Source organism: Hyla sarda, chromosome 1, assembly GCF_029499605.1.
Source record: "Hyla sarda isolate aHylSar1 chromosome 1, aHylSar1.hap1, whole genome shotgun sequence".
In the NCBI taxonomy this organism is placed as follows: Eukaryota; Metazoa; Chordata; class Amphibia; order Anura; family Hylidae; genus Hyla; species Hyla sarda.
The window spans coordinates 64,942,140-64,963,945 of NC_079189.1; the positions used below are offsets into that span (position 1 = coordinate 64,942,140).

At 37.8% G+C, this 21,806-nt stretch overlaps 1 protein-coding gene and 1 long non-coding RNA gene across 15 annotated transcripts in view; one reads left to right on the top strand and one right to left on the bottom strand.

The window, feature by feature from the left end:
• LOC130355174 (uncharacterized) overlaps positions 1 to 4,141 on the top strand; it is a 94,705-nt gene extending 90,564 nt beyond the window's left edge. Inside the window, exon 3 of the long non-coding RNA XR_008888457.1 lies at positions 4,011 to 4,141. This is a non-coding gene — a long non-coding RNA (uncharacterized LOC130355174). The remainder of the gene's footprint in view (positions 1 to 4,010) is intronic.
• PROM1 (prominin 1) overlaps positions 1 to 21,806 on the bottom strand; it is a 249,618-nt gene that overhangs the window by 4,954 nt on the left and 222,858 nt on the right. For 4 of the 14 annotated variants that reach the window (XR_008888451.1, XR_008888448.1, XR_008888447.1 and 1 more), the window contains 6 exons: positions 18,629 to 18,721; positions 12,477 to 12,592; positions 8,207 to 8,230; positions 7,754 to 7,822; positions 4,143 to 4,240; positions 1,697 to 1,733 (listed from right to left, as the gene is read on the bottom strand). Coding sequence is in view for 5 of the 14 variants with exons in the window: in XM_056555187.1 (XP_056411162.1) it covers positions 1,715 to 1,733; positions 7,754 to 7,822; positions 8,207 to 8,230; positions 12,477 to 12,592; positions 18,629 to 18,721 (321 nt within the window). In the remaining 9 variants the exon portion in view is untranslated. The other 10 variants (XM_056555187.1, XM_056555183.1, XR_008888450.1 and 7 more) reach the window with 9 other exon arrangements.

Consider the following 21,806-nt stretch of genomic DNA (forward strand, 5'->3'; position numbering starts at 1 on the left):
GACATGAAATATATGTGTGATAAAAACAAAGAATCACAATATCTACTTTTATTTTATTTTTTATTTTATTTTTTGCTTTTATTTTTTTTTTATTTGCACATTGCTGTGTTGGAAATATGAGAGATAATGTAATGTTTATGGGAGAAGACATTTCCCTGAACTTCTGTCAGACATCGCTATGAAGAACACTAGTTATCTTCTCTTTAACAAGGACCTATGGCCTGTCCTGATATGCCTGTATTCTACGAGAAATAACAATTCTGCAATTACTTTTCTTTTTGTTGTGTGTTGTGCCATCTGAGTGTAACCAGTTTGGGACGTGTCCTTACACCATTTGACTATCTAATCAAAAATGACAGTGCTAGATTGTGTGCAGACAACCCCCCACCCCCACCCCAAACTGGCTACACCCAGATGGCTATTAGTTATTTACTTTTAGTAAGAATAATGGAGGAAAGGCATAAAACAGAGCTATTAGGAATTTCACAGAGAATACATGTATCTGCAATAGCAGACAGGCCCGGAATGGTCTCTGTAAGATGGTAATATGATTAAAAGGTGTCTGAACCTACAGACTGTAGTAAGATTAACCAACGATCTAATACATATGGTGCCAGCCTGACATTCCCCCCAATGTATTGGGTATGTTGGTTTTTTAACATACTAGAGTCTTTGTTCCAAGCCACATGTTTATGTCTATGATGAGCATTCAGCTTACCGCTATCTCATGTTTATTGCAAATGTAGATAACATAAACTTAGGTGTGGTGCCTCTTAAAGTTCCTTAAATAAACTGTTGCAACCTTTTGGATGTTTAGTCATATTCTTTTTTAACTCATCGTTATTCTGTAAGATGAATTTACGTTTTTTCAGTATTCCAGACATTTACGAGAACAGGCCCAAGGCAGAATGTGTCGGGGCTTTCCATTGTCGTCTGAATGGTTGCTTGGAATGTTCCTTTTGGGCTTTTTATTATCTCTACAGTCATCCTATAGTATTTATCCCAATACTTAATGCTTTCTACATTTCTTACTTCCAAAAGTGTTATTTGTTAAAGCCCAGAGAGTCTTTTATCTGCATGTGTCTATACTTTATTCAAAACTAGTATCAGACGTTGCCCGCAGAACAATATCTATCTATCTATCTATCTATCTTTATATATTCTGCTTCACAAGACAGGTAAATTCTTCAGCAAACTGGGAAAGCTGGGGAAGTAGTGTAGGCTTTGCACTGTGTACTGCCTGCCACCCAACTTTCCCAGTATGCTAAAGATAATATTTGAATGGTAAAGTAACCAGAGAGTAACGCGATCAAGAGAGGTACCAGAAGTCGGACACATTGAGTCTCGGCACTGGTCTTCTTCCTGGTGCCGGGGCTCAATCTATCACACTGCCTCTTAGCCAATTTCTCGTTGAGGTGGGACATGGCTGCGGCTGGCGATTAGCTGAGGGCAGTTTGATGTGTCGACCACCGGCAACATGGAAGAAGACCAGGGCAGGAGGATGGGAGCAGCAATACTGGTACAGCGGTGGAAGGGTAAGTTTTGTTTTTGTTTTATATGCTGGCAGCCTAGGGATAATGTTTAAAGAAAAAAAAAAAATATATATATATAAATATATATATATATATATATATATATATATGTATTTTATTTATTTATTATTTTTTTTGTTTAATACAAGTTTAGCTGAACATACCAGAATCTTCATTGTCTTCTACCACTGTTCCATAGCACTGAAATGAATAAAACAAGAAATTTAAAAATACATAAGAGAAATGTGATTGTATAAAAAAAAAAGTTAACACCCTCTGTACACACAAGATGGTCGCATATAGAGCTATTTTTTTTCCCTATAAATTGAAAATATATGACTTTTTTGATGGCAATAGTATAAGTTCTATCAGCTTCTTGTGGGCAAAAGAAAACCCCTCTCCTCACTAGTAGTCTATTCTGAGTTGTCCTATGTAGCTAGTCATGGGTTTAACCAGGCCAAAGCTTGACTGAATACACAACTTTTTGATATTTTATCATCATCATGTGTTTTAACTTATGTATTCATTACGTGTGAAGTTAAATACTTTTTGTCAAAAAAGTACTACAGAAGTGATACCTATTTTGGCTAACCAGAAAAATTATATTTGTAAGCTTGTGAGTAATATCATGTGTTATTTAGCGCTAAACATTTTTAAAAGTTGTAAACAGACTTTCCAGCTTCTTCAGAAAGTAGGCATTTCGTATAATATTCAAAAATGTTCAACAAGTATTACTTTCTACATTTATTACTTACACAGCAACCTAATTCCTTATTTAGTTTACTATAAAAACTTGGTTTATGACTTGATCCAAATTTTTCTTATTATTATTTATTTTTATTCATAGACTTAGGAATTGGAACAGTGTCATTTGACATTTTTCATTTTTAATGAACGAGTAATATATAAAGCACTTTTCACATGAGGTTACAAAACTATGGTGTCCCTTCTATAATCTTGATTTATTTTATTTGCGATCAAGTACCTTTTAAACCATATTTTGGCTACATCAACCATTAAGACTTTATACCATGACATATTACTTCACAGACAATGTCAATAGCATTTATACAGCAGAAAACATATAGAACAAGTAATAGCTTACATGTGACAGAGCCAAAAAACAGACATTGTGACTTATTTTACCAGAATTAAAAGATAACTACCGTATTCGGTTGTAAGACCATTTTTGGTAAAAAATGGCATTGACATAAATAATTAAATGACAGCATTAATCCAGAGCACACCTTTATCTTGAAAGAACATAAATATTCTCAACACTTTACAATTTATTGATGTAAAATGTGTGACTAAAGCAAACCTTGGGTATGGCAATGGGAATCATGCATGCTCCCTTCAAAGACATACCACCATTTTAATTATTCAAGTAAGTTTATTCAGGGTCATTTATAATTAGAGATTAAAAGGGTTATCCAGGAAAAAAAATTTTTTTATATATCAACTGGCTCCAGAAAGTTAAACAGATTTGTAGATTACTTCTATTAAAAAAATCTTAATCCTTTAAGTACTTATGAGCTTCTGAAGTTGAGTTGTTATTTTCTGTCTAAGTGCTCTCTGATGACACCTATCTCAGAAACTGTTCAGACTAGAAGCAAATCCCCCATAGCAAACCTCTTCTACTCTGTGCTGTTCCCGCGACAAGCAGAGATGTCAGCAGAGAGCACTGTTGCCAGACAGAAAAGAACAATTTAACTTCAGCAGCTGATAATTATTGGAAGGATTAAGATTTTTTAATAGAAGTAATTTACAAATCTGTTTAACTTTCTGGAGCCAGTTGATATAAAACAAAAGTTTTTTCCTGGAATACCCCTTTAACCCTACACATGTACTTGTTTTATATCAAATTTATGAAGGACTTTGTTTAAAATGTAGCTCTTAAAACTGATTATTTCCATTATTGATTTGATTAAAAACGCAATACTTTATCATGCTATAGGCCTCTACCACATTTTAGGTCTAAAGTATGTGTTCAATACTGGCTTTATAAAATGTAAATAGCTTTTTAGATTTAGGTCAAAATCTTGATATTAAGCATTATTTAGAACAAGAATGTTTAAAAGTACTGTATTAAATATAGTACTGTGTTAATATAACCAATTTTTTAAATAATTTTATTTTCTTATTGTTTCTAATAACAGCTATACAGTTTTTGCTTTGTTGTATTGTTTAAAATATTAAAAAAATATCAGCTATATTTACCCTGCTGAACCCCTACCATGCTGATGGTTGGGTTGGAGACCACTGCCTTAGAGTACTACATAGGTATAATGGGCCTACGTGGTTGCTGTGCAATTCTGCTCAATATTTAATATAATAATAACTAAATATACTATTTTATATAATATTTAAATGAAATAAAATTTAGGCTGTACGTGAATATTTTATAACAATAGGAAATGTTTTACTTTTCATAATCTTCATTAAGATTGTTGAGAATAATTATGTGAAATATTGCAGAAGCGCCAGTGTTATAAAGTTGTAAAGAAACCAGTTAGAAGGAATTTAGAGAATTTCGTAACAGTAAAGGATAAAGGCAAAAGCTGGAGCCATGGCGAACAAGAGTGAAGCTACAGAGAACAGATATGATACCTCCGCGATCTCAAACACCTGATAGGTTTCATCAATCATCTTGACGTGGTGGGGCAGAAGCTCGAGGGAATCTACTCACAGTGTCAAATGAAGATAGGCTATTCAAGTAGGAAATTCAAGGAACGTAGTATAAAAAAACAGATGTCACTAGGTGGAAGCCAGCATTTACTTAGGAAAATTCAACATTATTTTAAGCTGTAAATTTGAAACCATGCAGTTTTACATTTTACACAAAAGCTGGCACTGCAAGACTCTTGACAAAGCATAAAGACAATATATAGGTAGCCTGAGGCACACATTAAAGGGGTTGCCTGGTTTAGAAAACACATTCTTAAATACATTATTTTGGAGATTATGAGTAAAGAAAAAAAAAGTCCCCCTAATAAGATAGCTTACCTATTTACCATGGCAGAAAGTAGTAACAAAAAAGCATCTCAAGCTATAGAGAACCCAGTACATTGGACAGATCATTGATCAATTTAATGAGCACAGGGTAAGGGCTACATTCACATTACGGAATCTCTGCCTCTGAAACAGTGGACGTTACGACCACTGGGACATGCGCTGTCTCCATGGCAATACATATCGAAGAAGATTCCGCCAAAAGAATAAACCTGATCATTCATTCAACGGAGTCCAGAATTTGTAATTCACTAGAACTGCTGCTGCACTGGAATTTAGCTTTCACAGCTCGGAAATTCCATAGTGCAAATGTACCCATGGTAGTGCTTCTGAGGAAAAGCAATTGTCCAAAGTAGACAACCCCTCTAAAAACACATAAATATTACAAAACATGATATGAATGTAATTCTATAATTGACAAAATAGGGACATTTATCTATTAAACTACCCTTATATGACATTGAAGGATTGTGGCTGTACACAGTTTTTCCCTCCATTTTTTTCTGTACAATAAAAGGGTCTTCTAGCGAAAAAAAAACGTATCCCCTATCCACTTGGGCATCTTCAGGTCTCCCATAAAAATGAAAGGAGCCCATGCTGTCTCTCTGAGAGCCGTCACCCCGTTCTGTAGATCGCAGGGTGTCCCAGCGGTCGGCTCCCCACAATAAGGCATTTAATAGCTTTAAATTCCACAATACCACACAGATGTATAGAGAAAGTGATTTCTGGCCCACACAGCAAGTGCTGTGTGAATTGGGAAGACACAATGGCGAACAACAAGATCCGAAATGGCTTGGTATTGTGGAGCTAAAGCCACCTGGAAAGAGAGGGAGTAGCTGTTAAAGGGTATGTTCATATGTACTAAGAAAATGCAGATTTTATGCTGTGAATTGTATCATTGAGTTACCAGCATAAAATCTAACGTATAAAATCCTCAGTGTATACAGCATGTGTGAACATACCCTAATTGTTGAATGTTACGGCAGGGACTGAAAATACTATTATTTTGCCGTGAGCGATAAACAAAAAAGTGATTTTTCAAAGACGACCAAAAATATGAACGTAAGAAATATGCCTGTATTTTTAATGAACATAGCCTAATACCAGACATAACTAATGTACAACAATGCTGTGGTTTAGGGCCAAAAAAAGCTTATCCTATTTTTCTAATCTTAGACAACCCCTTTAGGAGTACTCCACTGGAAAACATTTTCTTTAAAATCAACTGGTGCCAGAAAGTTAAACAGATTTGTAAATTACTTCTATTAAAAAAATCCCAATCCTTCCAGTACTTATCAGCTGATGTATGCTCCACAGGAAGTTCTTTTCTTTTTGAATTTTCATCTGTCTGACCACAGTGCTCTCTGCCGACACCTTTGTCCATTTTAGGAACTGTCCAGAGCAGCATATGTTTGCTATGGGGACTTTCTCCTACTCTCCTTCAGTTCCTGACATGGAAAGAGGTGTCAGCAGAGAGCAATGTGGTCAGACAGAAAGGAAATTCAAAGAGAAAAGAACTTCCTGTGGAACATACATCAGCTGATAAGTACTGAAAGGATTGGGATTTTTTAATAGACGTACTTTCAAATCTGTTTTAACTTTTTAGCACCACTTGATTTAAAAAGAAAAACTTTTCTAGTGAAGTACCCCCTTTAAGACTCTATTCTACCAGGCAAAATGCAAGATTGAATTTCCCCAACAGCTAGCTGTCATATAGCAATTACAAATGCAATGTGACTTAAGAAATATGTGAACTGTTATTTTCAGCCTAGTAATGGTTAGATATGGTTGTCCAACAGACCGTACAGAAAACATAACATTTCAACTTTCTAAAATGATTTAAACAAGCAAGAGAAAAAGCAAACTATTGCACAGTAGTTCTTTAGATGCTCATGCTTCAGTTTTCTTCAGCCTTAAACAGCCATGCACTAGATTGTCAGACATACTTAGAAAACAGAACAGTAGACCAACCAGCAGACCCCTCTCTGACAGAAAAGCTCTACAGCCTCAGTTTTTGTTTCAAACATTTTAAAACATGCAAATATCACCGACACTGTGTTCAAATTGTGTTTGGCACATATGCCAGGAAAAGCGTCTAAAGGTATACACTGAAAGATATACAGATTTGTAAATTAATTCTATTTAAAAATCTTCCCTTTCAGTACTTATCAGCTGCTGTATGCTGTGGAGAAAGTTGTGTAGTTCCTTCCAGTCTAACCACAATGCTCCCTACTGCCACCTCTGTCCGTGTCAAGAACTTTCCAGGGCAGAAAAAAAATCCCCATAGCAAACCTCCTTCTCTGGACAGTTCCTTGACATGGACAGAGGTGGCAGTAGAAAGCACTGTGGCCAGACTGGAAAGAACTACACATCTTCCTCTGGAGAATACAGCAGCTGATAAGTACTAGAAAGCTGAAGATACTTTGTTTACAAGACGGCAGCGATGACATCCTCCCAACATGGGTCAATTACTAACCGCAGCACAACTGGTTGGTTTGGTTGCAGCTTAGGGTGACATAATTCCTCTAGTAGTGTACACAATTTTTTGTTCGTTTAAAGGGGTACTCCGGTACTAGACATCTTATCTCCTATCCACAGGATAGGGGATAAGTGTTTGATTGTGGGGGTCTGGTCGCTGGGACCCCACATGATCTTATACCCAGCACCCTGGTAATCTGCATGCACGGAGCAATTTCCGCATTGTGCGGGATTACTGTTGACCACGACAGGCCCCCTCCATTTACCTGTATGGGAGATTCGGAGATACACAAATACTGTATCTCCTTCTTTCCCATAGACATGAATGGAGGGGGTGTGTAGACCACAGCCACTTCGAAGCCTAGCACAGCCGGCATTCTGAACATAAAGTAAATGTTTAGAAAGCCATGGTGCTGGGCCGGAGATCCTGTGAATAGAGGATAAGATGTCTAGTACCGGAGTACCCCGTTAACACATCTACAGCCTATTTTAAAAATGTTTAGAAGCCTGAAAAAAATCCTGTATTAAAAAACAAAAAAAACAGACAAGACCTTTGAGCAACTAAGCCAACTGTATAGATTAGCAAATGACATGGACGAATATGTTACAAAATGTCCATGCAACCTGCCCATGTAAGAAGGACAGACAAATGTCATGCAAGAAAAAAAAAAAAAACATGCATAAAAATGAATCATAAAACCAGAACAGCATGCTTAAAAAATGTTTTTTACCTGGTCATTATAGGATTGCGTATACCATACAAATACTCATTATGATAACCATTATTACCATTTTCCATACTGTAACAAAACAATTGCATGAAAAAAATAAATCAATGTGTTGTGACAAAGGAAAAAATAATTTAAATAAAAAAATGGGAAAAAATATAAAAAAAAATACGTGACATGTAAAATTATATCTATGTGATACTTTGTGACAGTAACAGGATAGTTAAAAGAGTGCCATGCAGTAAAAAATCCAAAACTGTATGAAAATAAATCGAGTTACTGTTACCATGATCTTACATCGTGCATATAATTGGAAAACTAGTGATCCCGGTATAAAATACATAGATAAGCACAGACTGACACAGTAAAGGTATCACAAAATGCAAGATAGCCCCTCTGTAAAGATTATACAAAAAGAAAAAGAAAAAAAACACAAAAATAGCATAAAAAGCTTACTTTTTCATGGGGACAGTTTCAACACTACAAGATATAAAAAAAGGGAAAATTACTTTAAAATTGTAAAATTAGTATATTATAAATTACTTATACAAAAAAAAATCATCAGCTTGTGCTCTAGTGGGTCAGGCTTCCAGTCAGTCCTGAATTTTTACATTTGGTTAGTAGTCTATGTGCCAGAAGCACCTTTGGAAGAAAGCAGTGCATTCCCATAGCACCGGTATTGCACAATGCAAATTATATCGGTGAATGCGAAATACAAGAGGAAATATGGGGAACATAGAGCGGTAAAGGTTCTCGGAGAGTGATTTAAAACGCAATAAGGAGGCATGGTTGGAGGTCCAATGGTAAAAACAGTTATCATAAAGTGAAATGCCAAGTCCCTGAAACAGAAGTACTGTAGATAAGAGAAGAAAAACTAGTTAGAACAGACACGTTCCGCCACAGCGAGAGTACAAAGTAAACTTCTTCAGGTCACAATGGTCATGTGGTGAAGTATGTGGTGAAGTAATGATGATGAAACAATAAAACCATATAGATTCATAAATTCCCCACTCTGACAGTGCTCTGGATTGCCTAAGCCACATCTCAAATGTTGTCATTTTAAAGGGGCATTCCGGTTTTATACATCTTATTTTTTGGATAGAGGATAAGATGTATGATCGCAGGGGTCCCATCGCATTCTGTGCCGGGCGCTGCCTCTGAGATGGGGACGTGACGTCATGACCACGCCCCCTAGTAACGTCACGCCCCCTCCATTCATGTCTACGGGAGGGGGCGTGACGGCCGTCACGCCCCCTCCCAAATACATGAATGGAGGGGGCGTGGTGTGATGTCACAGAATACAGGGGGCTGCACCGAGATCATAAGGGTCCCCACAGCGGGACCCTGAGATCATGCATCTTATCCCCTATCCTTTGGATAGGGGATAAGATGTATAAAGCCGGAATACCCCTTTAACGATCTTACCGTCTGAGTATGTGAAGTTTGTATTCTGGTACTGAAGCCGAGGATTTTCAAATTCTCATGTGAGATCAGGTGTTAGTTAGAAGACTACAGTGGCAGTGATCCTAATTCCACAAGGATTTCAGGCAGGCAGGTTTTTAGGTAGAATCCACATGGAAAATCTGTTGGAATCTGCCTGAAATTACTTGGGTTTATGTTTACACTACGGAATAATCATCCGTAGATATTACAGGTGGATGTTCCAAGTGCAGTGGCCACCACTGAAATCCATCATGGCTGGGACAGAGGGGGGAACATGTTTATTCTTTCGAGTGGGTGAACTGAATATCCATTCAAACTAATGATAGATTCATGCAGTGGATTTTTTATAATGTAAACATAGCCTTAAAGGGGTACTCCAGTGGAATTTTTTTTTTAATCAACCGGTGCCAGAAAGTTAAACAGATTTGTAAATGACTTCTATTTAAAAATCTTAACCCTTCCAGTACTTATCAGCTGCTGTATGCTACAGAGGAATTTGTATAGTTCTTTTCTGTCTGTCACACTGCTCTCTGCTGACACCTATGTTTATGTCAGGAACTGTCCAGAGCAGAAGCAAATCCCCATAGCTAACCTCTCCTGCTCTGGACAGTTCCTGACATGGACAGAGGTGTCAGCAGAGAGCACTGTGGTCAGACAGAAAGGAAATTCAAAAAGTAAAGAACTTCCTCTGTAGTATACAGCAGCTGATAAGTACTGGAAGGATTAAGATTTTTAAATAGAAGTCATTTACAAATTGGTATAACTTTTCTTGCACCAGTTGATTTAAAAAAAATAAATAATTTCCACCAGAGGACCCCTTTAAGGCCATGTTCACACATCATAAAATGTGTGGAATTTCCGCACATTTGAAGAATTCAGCGGGTGCAAGGACAGCTCAGAAATGCACCATCTCATAGACTGCATTGCATTTCCGAGCAAAATCCGCAAAAAGGTTAGACATATTTAGTCTATTCTTTTTGCAAACGCTAGAATCAGGATTTCTGCGGCAGAAGCATCTGCTGCGAAAATTCCACCCCGTGCAAAGTGCAGCAGAATCCTAGCGAAATACATGGGACTCTGCTCCACCGTGTGAACATACCCTTAGAGTGCACTAGTTTCCTGCATGGGGTGAACAGATCGCAGATCCACCAAGGAATTTCCTCCCTGAATTTATCTCAGTGTGCATGAGGCCTTATAGATCCCCAGTACTCTTTGAAGGAAAACTGTCAGTTCGCCCGGCCTTTCGCCCGCAATTGTAGTTTTATTCTATGTGTATATCTTGCTGTAACTGGCACGGGCGGGGCTTCTGCACTGACGTCAGCGCCGCTTATGAATATTCATCTCTCTTCACCACTCCTAACTGGAGGGAGGGGGGATGAATATTCATAAGCGGCGCTGACGTCAGTGCAGAAGCCCCGCCCGTGCCAGTTACAGCAAGATATACACATAGAATAAAATCACAATTGTGGGTGAACGGCCGAGCGGTCCGGGTAAGATAGGGCTCATTTTAATCAACGTCTCCCACACTATCCACCAGTACTGTGGATAGTGCGGGAGAAAATATCTGACAGTTTTCCTTTAACAGATCTGATGCATTTACAGTGTACATGAAAACAAACAATGTAAATGTTCAAATTGTACTGTATAAATGCCTGCTTTTACTAACCCAAAACCAACTATAGGGCACCATCGCCGAACCAACATTTAGGCTACGTTCACACGGCAGAATTTCTGCACGGAATTCTACATGAAAAGTTTGGATGAATTTATAGCCAATTTACTTTTATGTAATTCCTTCAGCGTGTGTATGGGACAGCAGAATCCCATTGAAGTGTATTGGCTATAAATTTATGCAGAATTCCATGGTGTGTGAACATAGCCTTATATCGGTAACATCACCCAAGAGGCATAGATAAAATATCCACCAAATCTTTGAAGAATGAATGGGTGCGTTTGCAACACCTACCAAGTCCTATAACGTAATGTTTTAACCAACCAATGCTTCATCAGGCATTAACTCAATTGCGTATAAATTGTGGTGAATAGAATTATAGAATTATGAAGAAATGCATTTCACCCTATTTATTGATGTCATGCGCCACACTTTCCTGTTTTTCCTGTGAAGTCTTCACTTTCATCTATTTGTCTGAAATGTGGGCGTTGCTTTTCCAAATTTTCACAATCCATGTAATGTAATAAATAGTCTGCCCTGTTTTTGACATCTTTTTCCTTTAGATATTTTACTTGTAAAAGAAAGGTAAAATAAATAGAAACTTCCCTCCATTTACATTCTTGTGTTCCTTCCTGTTCCTGTTCGGCTGTGCGATCCTGTGATGTCCCATTCCTCATCACTGGTATCGCTACTAGAGATGAGCGAAGTTACAGTGATTCGATTCGTCACGAACCTCGCAGCTCAGCGGTTGATGACTTATCCTGCATAAATGAGTTGAGCTTTCAGGTGCTCCGGTGGCTGGAAAAGCTGGATACAGTCCTAGGAGAGAGTCTCCAGCCACCGGAGCACCTGAAAGCTGAACTCATTTATGCAGGATAAAGTCATCAACCACCGAGCTGCGAGGTTCGTGACGAATCGAATCACTGTAACTTCGCTCATCTCTATTCGCTACCTTGTTCATGGCCCTGTGTCTGGCATTAAGCTATGGTTCTGCCATACCAGGTTATTATTGTTATTAGTTTTGTATTGTTTTTAGTATGTAGTCTTCTGTGTGGTGCTCGAATACAGGAATCAGTAGTGTTTCCTACAAAACTACAGAATACTCCAAATTACACTCCTAATGTCCTATGCAAACCTTTCCTGCACCATGAAAAAATTGCGCACTTTAGTACATGTCTAATGCGTCACAGATTCCCCATAATATGAAAATCACGTTCACGAATACTTACTAGAAATTTGAAATGGAAATGAACAAGAACAACTATGAATTATTGATAGGGCCATTATGTTGGGTATTTAGAAAGTACAGGAGTTTGGGCATTTTACCTAGCGCTTTTCTCTCTTCATTTTGGTAATTCAATCTCACAGGCTATTAACTATTCTCTACAGCACAATAGAATAAAAAAAGGATCTTCTGCCTCAACATAAAGGCGAATGTACAGTCACCTGGAAAAGCAAATACCCCCAAAAAGCAGACAAGGAATGTCCATATTATATCTTCAACAAATACTTTCATTTGTTGTAAAAACAAAAACAAAAAAAAAAAACAAAAACTAAGTAAATGCATAAATAAATAAATGAATGAATGACGATAGACTGATATATACTTACTCATCATAAACATCTTCTGTCTCCATTCTACGATAGAACTTTGCTAGCTTGATAGCAAAAATAATAGCAGGAATTAAAAAGATTGTAGAGCCTCCCAAACCAAACCAGAAGGAATTCTAAAAAAAATAAACAAGATAAATTGACTTTAACAACTCAAATATTAAGTATAAGGAACACAACAGTCATAACTTATACACTTTGTCAGTGATACTTTAAAAGGGTACTCCAGGAACCTAAACCCATATCCAATCCTTTCCCTCTCACCTATTTATTTGTCTAAATATCATTTATTAGCTATATAGATCAGTTTCCCTCTTTCAGCTGTCACTTATATGCAGGGAGTAAGAGAATGACGTCATAATCAGATCCACCCCGGAAGAAGTCTGGTGACGAAACGTCGGGTGCTGGAGGTCTGCAACTGTTAGCCACTAGGCAAGTTACTGTGTTACTTTTATGTGAATATAGCAATGTCAGTATGATGCTTTGATCCCTAATGTAGCTCATTTAAGCATGAGGTGATGTGTCAAGGTGCCTTTGTATTGTTTTGCACCTTCGCATTAAATGTTTACATGCGCATTTATTTTGTATCTTGGTACAACTTTGTTACTGAGCATTGCATACACCTTCACCGTTCTCTCTTCCCACTGGTTTCCCTCGGATATGTATGTCCATTACATTGGGCATCTTTATTTATTTACCTCTCTCCTCTTTTGGTATTTTAAAGTTTTAAATGTTTGTATTTGCATTCATGTCTAATAAACTTTGTTAAATTGATATATACGCTTCCTTTTGTTGTTATTATACTTTCCTTGCGTATGATCTGTTGCTATTGGCGATTGCTGTATGTTTTCTTGTGTCTAGCAAAAGTACTACACACACTAACACTGGCCAACTTCAGGACATTGTACATGGCAGCATCTGTAACTTAAGAGGACCCCAAAGTAATGTGTAAAGGGGTATTCCAGGAAAAAACGTTTTTTTATATATATCAACTGGCTCCAGAAAGTAAAACAGATTTGTAATTACTTCTATTAAAAAATCTTAATCCTTTCAGTACTTATGAGCTTCTGAAGTTAGGGTTGTTATTTTCTAAGTAATCTCTGATGACACGTGTCTCGGGAACCGCTCAGTTTAGAAGTAAATTCCCATAGCAAACCTCTTCTAAACTGGGCGGTTCCCGAGACACGTGTCATCAGAGATTACTTAGACAGAAAAGAACAACCTTAACTTCAGAAGCTCATAAGTACTGAAAGGATTAAGATTTTTTAATAGAAGTAATTTACAAATCTGTTTAACTTTCCGGAGCCAGTTGATATATATATATATATAAAAAAAGTTTTTCCCTGGATAACCCCTTTTAATTCCTTTTTAGGGATTTGGTCAAAAAGTCTGATTCACTCTTTTAGTCTAGTTCGGGGTCTGAATTAATTTTAGAGGGTTGGTTAATATTTATTGGTCAATTTTTGGTTATGAACTATTTTAGGGTTTAATCGTTTAATCTTGCTTCTGAATTAATTTTAATACTAATCATAATAGTAATAATATATATATACAAAAAGCAAAATCATCGGTAGTTGCAGTATCTTGTAATACCTTTTTTATTGGACTAACAAGATTTTGTAGAGACAAGCTTTCGGGATTCCTCCCTTTATGAAGTCATAAGCATTTCTGAGCTCACAAAGAGAGAACACAGGTTCTATCTCACAAAACATGCAGGGGTGAAAACAACATTAGTGGAGAATGGACATTAAGTTGGGCCATAAATTGTATAGCAATAGGACGATAGATACAGATAAGGATGAGGAGGGGGGGGGGGGGCTGGAGAGCAGAGGTGAGAATGGTGGTTACGCTGGACAGACAATTTTACTATAGAGCCATAGACTGAAGATAAGACTAGACAGGGGAGGGGGAGCAGGGGTGTAATGGTGTTAGAGCAGGGAGAGGGTAGAGAGTTTAGCAAAGGTTATAGGAAATTTTGATAATGGGATAAGAAGCTTAAATCCACATTAAGTCCTCTGTTCTTGGAGTCATAAAGAACTATCATTTTGGCTTCAAATGTCTTTCTTTCCTGGGTGTTCTTGAAGTTTCCTTTCAGGATCTTGATTTTGAGGTCCTGTAGGGAGTGACCTGTTTGGGTGAAATGGTGTCCAACTGGGTGCAATAGTCCTTTACTCTATGGTTGTTGATGGCCGATCTGTGGAGGTTCATCCTTTTATTGAGTGGCTGACTGGTCTCACCAATGTAACATCCCAGGTCACACTTGGTGCATTGTATCATGTAGACTACATTCTCTGTGGTGCAGGAGTATTGTCCCTTGATGTTGTATGTCTTGTTGTTGTGGGAGGCCTCAGAATTTGTGCAGATGTGTTGACAGAGTTTACAGCGCGGTTTGGCGCAGGGTTTGGTCCCATTGTCTGTATCTGATGTGTCTGTGGGTAGTTTCCTATTGACCAGCTTTTGTTTTAAGTTGGGTGGTTGTCTGAAGGCCAAGATGGGTGGTTCAGGAAAGATTTGCTTTAACACCTCATCTTCTGCTAGTATTGGCTGCAGGTCCTTGATGATTTTGCGTATTTCCTCAAGGGTGGGATTGTATGTGGCTACCAGTGGTATGCGTGATGAGGTTTGTTTCTCTCTGTATTGCAGCAGGTGTTCACGTGGTGTTTGAAGAGCAGAGTGGATTTTCTTATGGATGGTCCTTGGTTTGTAACCTTTTTGTTTAAATTTCTCAGCTAGCGTTTGCAGATGTGTGTCTCTGTCATCAGGGTTGGAGCAGATGCGGTGGTACCTGATGGCTTGGCTGTATATTATGCCTTTCTTGTTGTGGGACGGATGGGAACTTGAATAGTGTAGATAGCTGGATCGGTCTGTGGGTTTTCTGTATACAGATGTCTGTATTGTGTCCTTGTTTATAGTTACAGTGGTGTCCAGAAAGTTTACACTTTCTGTAGAGAAGTCCATTTTGAGTTTGATGGATGGATTAAATGTGTTGAAGGCATCATGAAATTGTTTGAGTTTATCCTCTCCTTCAGTCCAAACAATGAAAATATCATCAATGTATCTGTAGGGTTTGTGAATTTGGGTATTCAGGAATCGCTCTTCAAGGTCAGCCATGAACAGATTGGCATATTGTGGTGCCATCTTGGTCTCCATAGCAGTTCCCATCATCTGTAGGTATATTTTATATTTGTAGGTATTGTAGGTATACCTATATTTGTAGGTATATAATGAAATATACCTACAGATGACGGGAACTGCTATGGGGATCCAGATGGCACCACAATATGCAATCTGTTCATGGCTGACCTTGAAGAGCGATTCCTGAATACCCAAATTCACAAACCCTACAGATACTACAGATACATTGATGATATTTTCATTGTTTGGACTGAAGGAGAGGATAAACTCAAACAATTTCATGATGCCTTCAACACATTTAATTGAGGTGTTAAAGCAAATCTTTCCTGAACCACCCATATTGGCCTTCAGACAACCACCCAACTTAAAACAAAAGCTGGTCAATAGGAAACTACCCACAGACACATCAGATACAGACAATGGGACCAAACCCTGCGCCAAACCGCGCTGTAAACTCTGTCAACACATCTGCACAAATTCTGAGGCCTCCCACAACAACAAGACATACAACATCAAGGGACAATACTCCTGCACCACAGAGAATGTAGTCTACATGATACAATGCACCAAGTGTGACCTGGGATGTTACATTGGTGAAACCAGTCAGCCACTCAATAATAGGATGAACCTCCACAGATCGTCCATCAACAACCATACAGAAAAGGACTATTGCACCCCAGTTGGACACCATTTCACCCAAACAGGTCACTCCCTACAGGACCTCAAAATCAAGATCCTGAAAGGAAACTTCAAGAACACCCAGGAAAGAAAGACATTTGAAGCCAAAATGATAGTTCTTTATGACTCCAAGAATAGAGGACTTAATGTGGATTTAAGCTTCTTATCCCATTATCAGAATTTCCTATAACCTTTGCTAAACTCTCTACCCTCTCCCTGCTCTAACACCATTACACCCCTGCTCCCCCTCCCCTGTCTAGTCTTATCTTCAATCTATGGTTCTGTAGTAAAATTGTCTGTCCAGCGTAACCACCATTCTCACCTCTGCTCTCCAGCCCCCCCCCCCCCCCTCCTCATCCTTATCTGTATCTATCGTCCTATTGCTATACAATTTATGGCCCAACTTAATGTCCATTCTCCACTAATGTTGTTTTAACCCCTGCATGTTTTGTGAGATAGAACCTGTGTTTTCTCCTTGTGAGCTCAGAAATGCTTATGACTTGATAAAGGGAGGAATCCCGAAAGCTCGTCTCTACAAAATCTTGTTAGTCCAATAAAAAAGGTATTACAAGATACTGCAACTACCGATGATTTTGCTTTTTGCATCACTGGACTAATACGGCTACTCCTAACTAATCTATATATATATATATATATATATATATATATATATATATATATAGCAGCAACAGATTCTGCATTAATTTTCAGTTTTGGGGGGGAACAAATAAAGACAGGTATCATACAATAGTCATTTAAAACTGTGGATGTTGGGTATAAGTTTAAGGGTTCAGGGTATCGCATTTCAGAGAACTGGTGCAGCACAAGCAAAGTCATGGAGACCGGAGTGAGAGGTTCGGATTATAGAAGATGTTAGTTTAAGATCATTAGCAGAGCGGAGAGAACATGTAGGATGACAGAGGTGAGGAAGGAGATGTAGGGAGGTGCAACACTGGGGAGAAGTTTGTGGGTGAGAGTTAAAGGGGTACTCCGGTGAAAAACTATTTTTTTTACATCAACTGGTGCTAGAAAGTTAAGCAGATTTGTAAATTGCTTCTATATAAAAATCTTAACCCTTCCAGTACTTATCATCTGCTGTATGCTCCACAGGAAGTTCTTTTCATTTTAAATTTCCTTTCTGTCTGACCACAGTGCTCTCTGCTGACACCTCTGTCTGTCTCAGGAACTGTCAAGAGCAGGAGAGGTTTGCTATGAGGAGCTGCTCCTGAGACAGACAGAGGTGTCAGCAGAGAGCACTGTAGTCAGACAGAAAATAATTTTAAAAATAAATGAACTTCCTGTGGAGCATACAGCAGCTGATAACTACTGGAAGGGTTAAGATTTTTAAATAAAAGGAACTTACAAATCTGTTTAAATTTCTGGCACCAGTTTATTTAAAAAAAAATTGTTTTTCACCGGAGTACCCCTTTAAGATTTAAGATGTAAATACATTTTAGCAGTCTGTTCTCAGATTTGAATTTATTTTAGGGGTCTGATCTGGTGTCTGAATTCATTTTAAGGGCTGGTCTGTCAGCTGTTTTATTTAAGATATCTGTTTTGGGGTCTGGAAGTTATATGGGTCTAGTCTTGGGTGTGATTAATTAAGGTGTCTGGTCTTGAGTCTGAATTATTGTTTATGGTCTGGGGTGGAGTTCAGATATATTTTAGGGGTCGGTCCTAAAAATTAATGAATAAAATTAAAGGCATAAGGCCTGGGGGGGGGGGGCTACTGTTACTTTTGACCTTTATTAAGACTAGCTAAGCCCCCCTCAATTATGTTATGCCTAGTACAGAATATGGGGGCACTTCATGACATGAGGATCCAAAGTATACCGAGGACAGAATTCATGTGTGCTTTTTGGGCCACAATGTCGATATAACACAATGTATACGTTTTTTGCTGATACATTGTGGAGAGTTACTTTTCCTTTTTCTTTACGTTTAGGAGTATTTTTAAATATGCAGCAGATTTTATGTACACAGTATCATTTATTCCTCATTGATTAAAAAAGTTGCAGTTGATCTGAGCTCCATTATGTGATGTACAGAGGTTATTGTTGTTTATTGTCTCCACAAAATCTAAAAGACATGAGGCTGATGCTGAGAAACTGCACCAGGGTTCCAGTAATAAAACTGTAAAAATAATTCTACTTTTTGGGGTAGAATAGCCCAATGTTGTATGTTATTTGTCAGAGTTAGTGGTAAATGCTGATTGTAAGGAATTGGTAATCCCATGCACACAGGTCCATGCACCCAGCTTCATGTTAAATGTCAATACAAACTCCAGTTTTCTATTAATATTTCAGAAATTGAATGGGAAATTGGAAGTTGTTTCTTACCACTGAATCTATTATATAGCTGCATAAAAAGACATCTACAGCAGTGTCTACTACATTTGCAATTGGTTTACATCCTGCAACATCCAGGGCGATCTGAAAAAAATAAAAAATAAGAAAGATGGGGATAAGTAACCTCAGAGAATAATACATTTATTACAGTTAAAGTGTAAGCAGTGTGGCAGTAGCTTCTTTAACATATCATAAACCTACATACCGACTGCTTCCTTTTTTCATATAGAATAGTTGTATACTAAAAACAGCAAATTAACAGATTTCTTCAAGTTTTTTCAAAGTACAGAAAACTTAAAATGTCTAGCGAATAGTTGAATTTGCTGTATTCATTTTCTTTTATAAAGTGCAGCATAGACTATTATTAGAGAATAATGTAGAGGTTTTTGTGTATGTCTTGTGCTTACCTGTTTTAGCATGGATGGGATAAGCTCCACAAATGTAAATTGATCACTGAAGTGGTTCTGTAATGCTGCCTCCATTTTCCGTGAATCCTCTGGCTTAAGGTGGGGTATTTGATCACTGCACCTGTTTATCTAATTAAAGGGGTTATCCAGGAAAAAACTTTTTTTTAATATATCAACTGGCTCCAGAAAGTTTAACAGATTTGTAAATTACTTCTATTAAAAAATCTTACTTTCAGTACTTATGAGCTTCTGAAGCTAAGGTTGTTCTTTTCTGTCTAAGTGCTCTCTGATGACATGTATCTCGGGAAACGCCCAGTTTAGAAGCAAATCCCCATAGCAAACCTCTTCTAAACTGTGCGGTTCCCGAGACACGTGTCATCAGAGAGCACTTAGACAGAAAAGAACAACCTTAACTTTAGAAGCTCATAAGTACTGAAAAGATTAAGATTTTTTAATAGAAGTAATATACAAATCTGTTTAACTTTCTGGAGCCAGTTGATATATAAAAAAAAGTTTTTTCCTAGATAACCCCTTTAAGCTGCCAGTACTGGAGTTTAGCCAAGTCAACTCATTAAAGGGGTACTCGGCTGCTATACATCTTATCCTTTGGATAGGGGATAAGAGGTCTGATCAGGGGGTCCTGCTGCTGGTTGTCTGATCTGATGGATGTCTGATCGACGAGTTCCTACGAAGTGGCCGTGATGTCACGTTCAAAGCCTCCGGCTCAGAGCGTTCTGAACAAGATGTTCAGAACGCTGGAGCACAGGAGTACTCCTTTAAACTCATAAGTGGATTGAGGTCAAAGTTCATTTTTTTTTTTTTTTTTACTAATGTCATAAGAAGAAAATAAATTGACCTAGAATCACAACTGAGGTGTTTTATGTAGATCTCAAGTCTTTAGGCTGGGTTCACATTCTTACTGCATTTCCCCACATTTGTTTTACAGCATGTTGGCTGTTTCTGCTGCAATTTTTCAAAATTAAAGTAAAAATTAAACTTTTTTTTTTTTTTTACCATAATTTGCACATTTGCAACAATTTTGGCAGAAACTGAAAAATCGCAGCAAGAAAGGCAATGTGTGAACAAATCCCCAGGGGAGGTGTATATCTACTAAATATCCTGATCACATACAGATAGCAGAAGTTTACAGATTGGGGAGGGGTCTGTCAGCTATTAATAGGGGATCTAGGTGATGATGTCATCCTGTAGTTCACAAGAAGTCATCTGACCCTGGACTTGACCTCCTATTGACACATTCAACACTGTAATTATCTAGTCAAACTGGTGATCACATGATCAAGATAGAGATAAAAAGCAGTGCTAGAATAAAGCAAATGGTGCAGTACAACTTGTGATGGAAAGTGTGCATGATGTGGGAACCAAAAAAAAATAAAAAAAAAAATGGGCGTGCCGTTGGCTGTCCGTGCATGCTGGGAGTTGTGGTTTTGCAACAGCTGGGGGCACCCTGGTTGGGAAACACTGGTATGCAATATACCAAGAACACCATACTGTGGGCATACAATAGATTTCCCTTCACTGACGAATGACAAGATTTTCCATTACCTTGACATATATTATTTCTATATATTGCAGGTAGTTTGGTGATTCATTGTGATAAAGTGTGCGCTGTATATAACCATGAGACAGCCTTTAGGTATTTGCTGGAAACACCTTATGTACATTTACTCCTAAACTTTACATTGTCAATCAAAGGATTTCTAGGTTTTAGTTTAGTAATAATACTTAGTCACTATGTAAAGGAAAATGTCTTCAGGTTTTAAAGATACATTGGGGGATATCTTCTACAATATATATTTAGTACTGTGTATCTTCCAGAGTCACAAATTTTTTTGCACTGAAATGGCGATGTTTAAGGTTAAACATCACTATTTCCGTGCAAAAATGTGTGACTCGAGAGGAATTACGTTGCTCTTAAGAGGCATGAGGGGGGCTTTGCCTCGCATGGAGGGAACGTGCCCGGCTTCACACCCTCTTAGCATTAACAACTTTTAAGCTTGGAGATAGTGTGTTGTATGGCCAGCCACAGTAGTGTCTGATTTTTTATTAATTCCTGAGAATTCTTCTCCTATTTAACTGTGCTTAAGGTGCATATAAATCATTAAAAACGGTACTTACAGTGGGGATCAAAAGTTTGGGCTCCCCAGGTAAAAATTTGTATTAATGTGCATAAAGAAGTCAAGGAAAGATGGAAAAATCTCCAAAAGGCATCAAATTAGATTAGACATTCTTATAATATGTTAACAAAAGTTAGATTTTATTTCCATCATTTACACTTTCAAAATAACAGAAAACAAAAAAAAAATGGCGTCTGCAAAACTTTGAGCACCCTGCAGAGTTAATATCTTGTACTGCCCCCTTTGGTAAGTATCATAGCTTGTAAACACTTTTTGTAGCCAGCCAAGAGTCTTTCAATTCTTGTTTGAGGTATCTTTGCCCTTTCTTCCTTACAAAAGTCTTCCAGTTCTTTGAGATTTCTGGGCTGTCTGTCACGCACTGCTCTTTTAAGATCTATCCATAGATTTTCAATTATGTTGAGGTCAGGAGATTGTGAAGACCATGGCAAAATCTTCAGTTTACGCCTCTTGATGTAATCCCCCGTGGATTTTGAGGTGTGTTTAGGATCATTATCCATTTGCAGAAGCCATCCTCTCTTTAACTTCAGCTTTTTCACAGATGGCATCAAGTTAGCATCCAAAATTTGCTGAAATTTAATTGAATCAATTTTTCCTTCTACTCGTGAG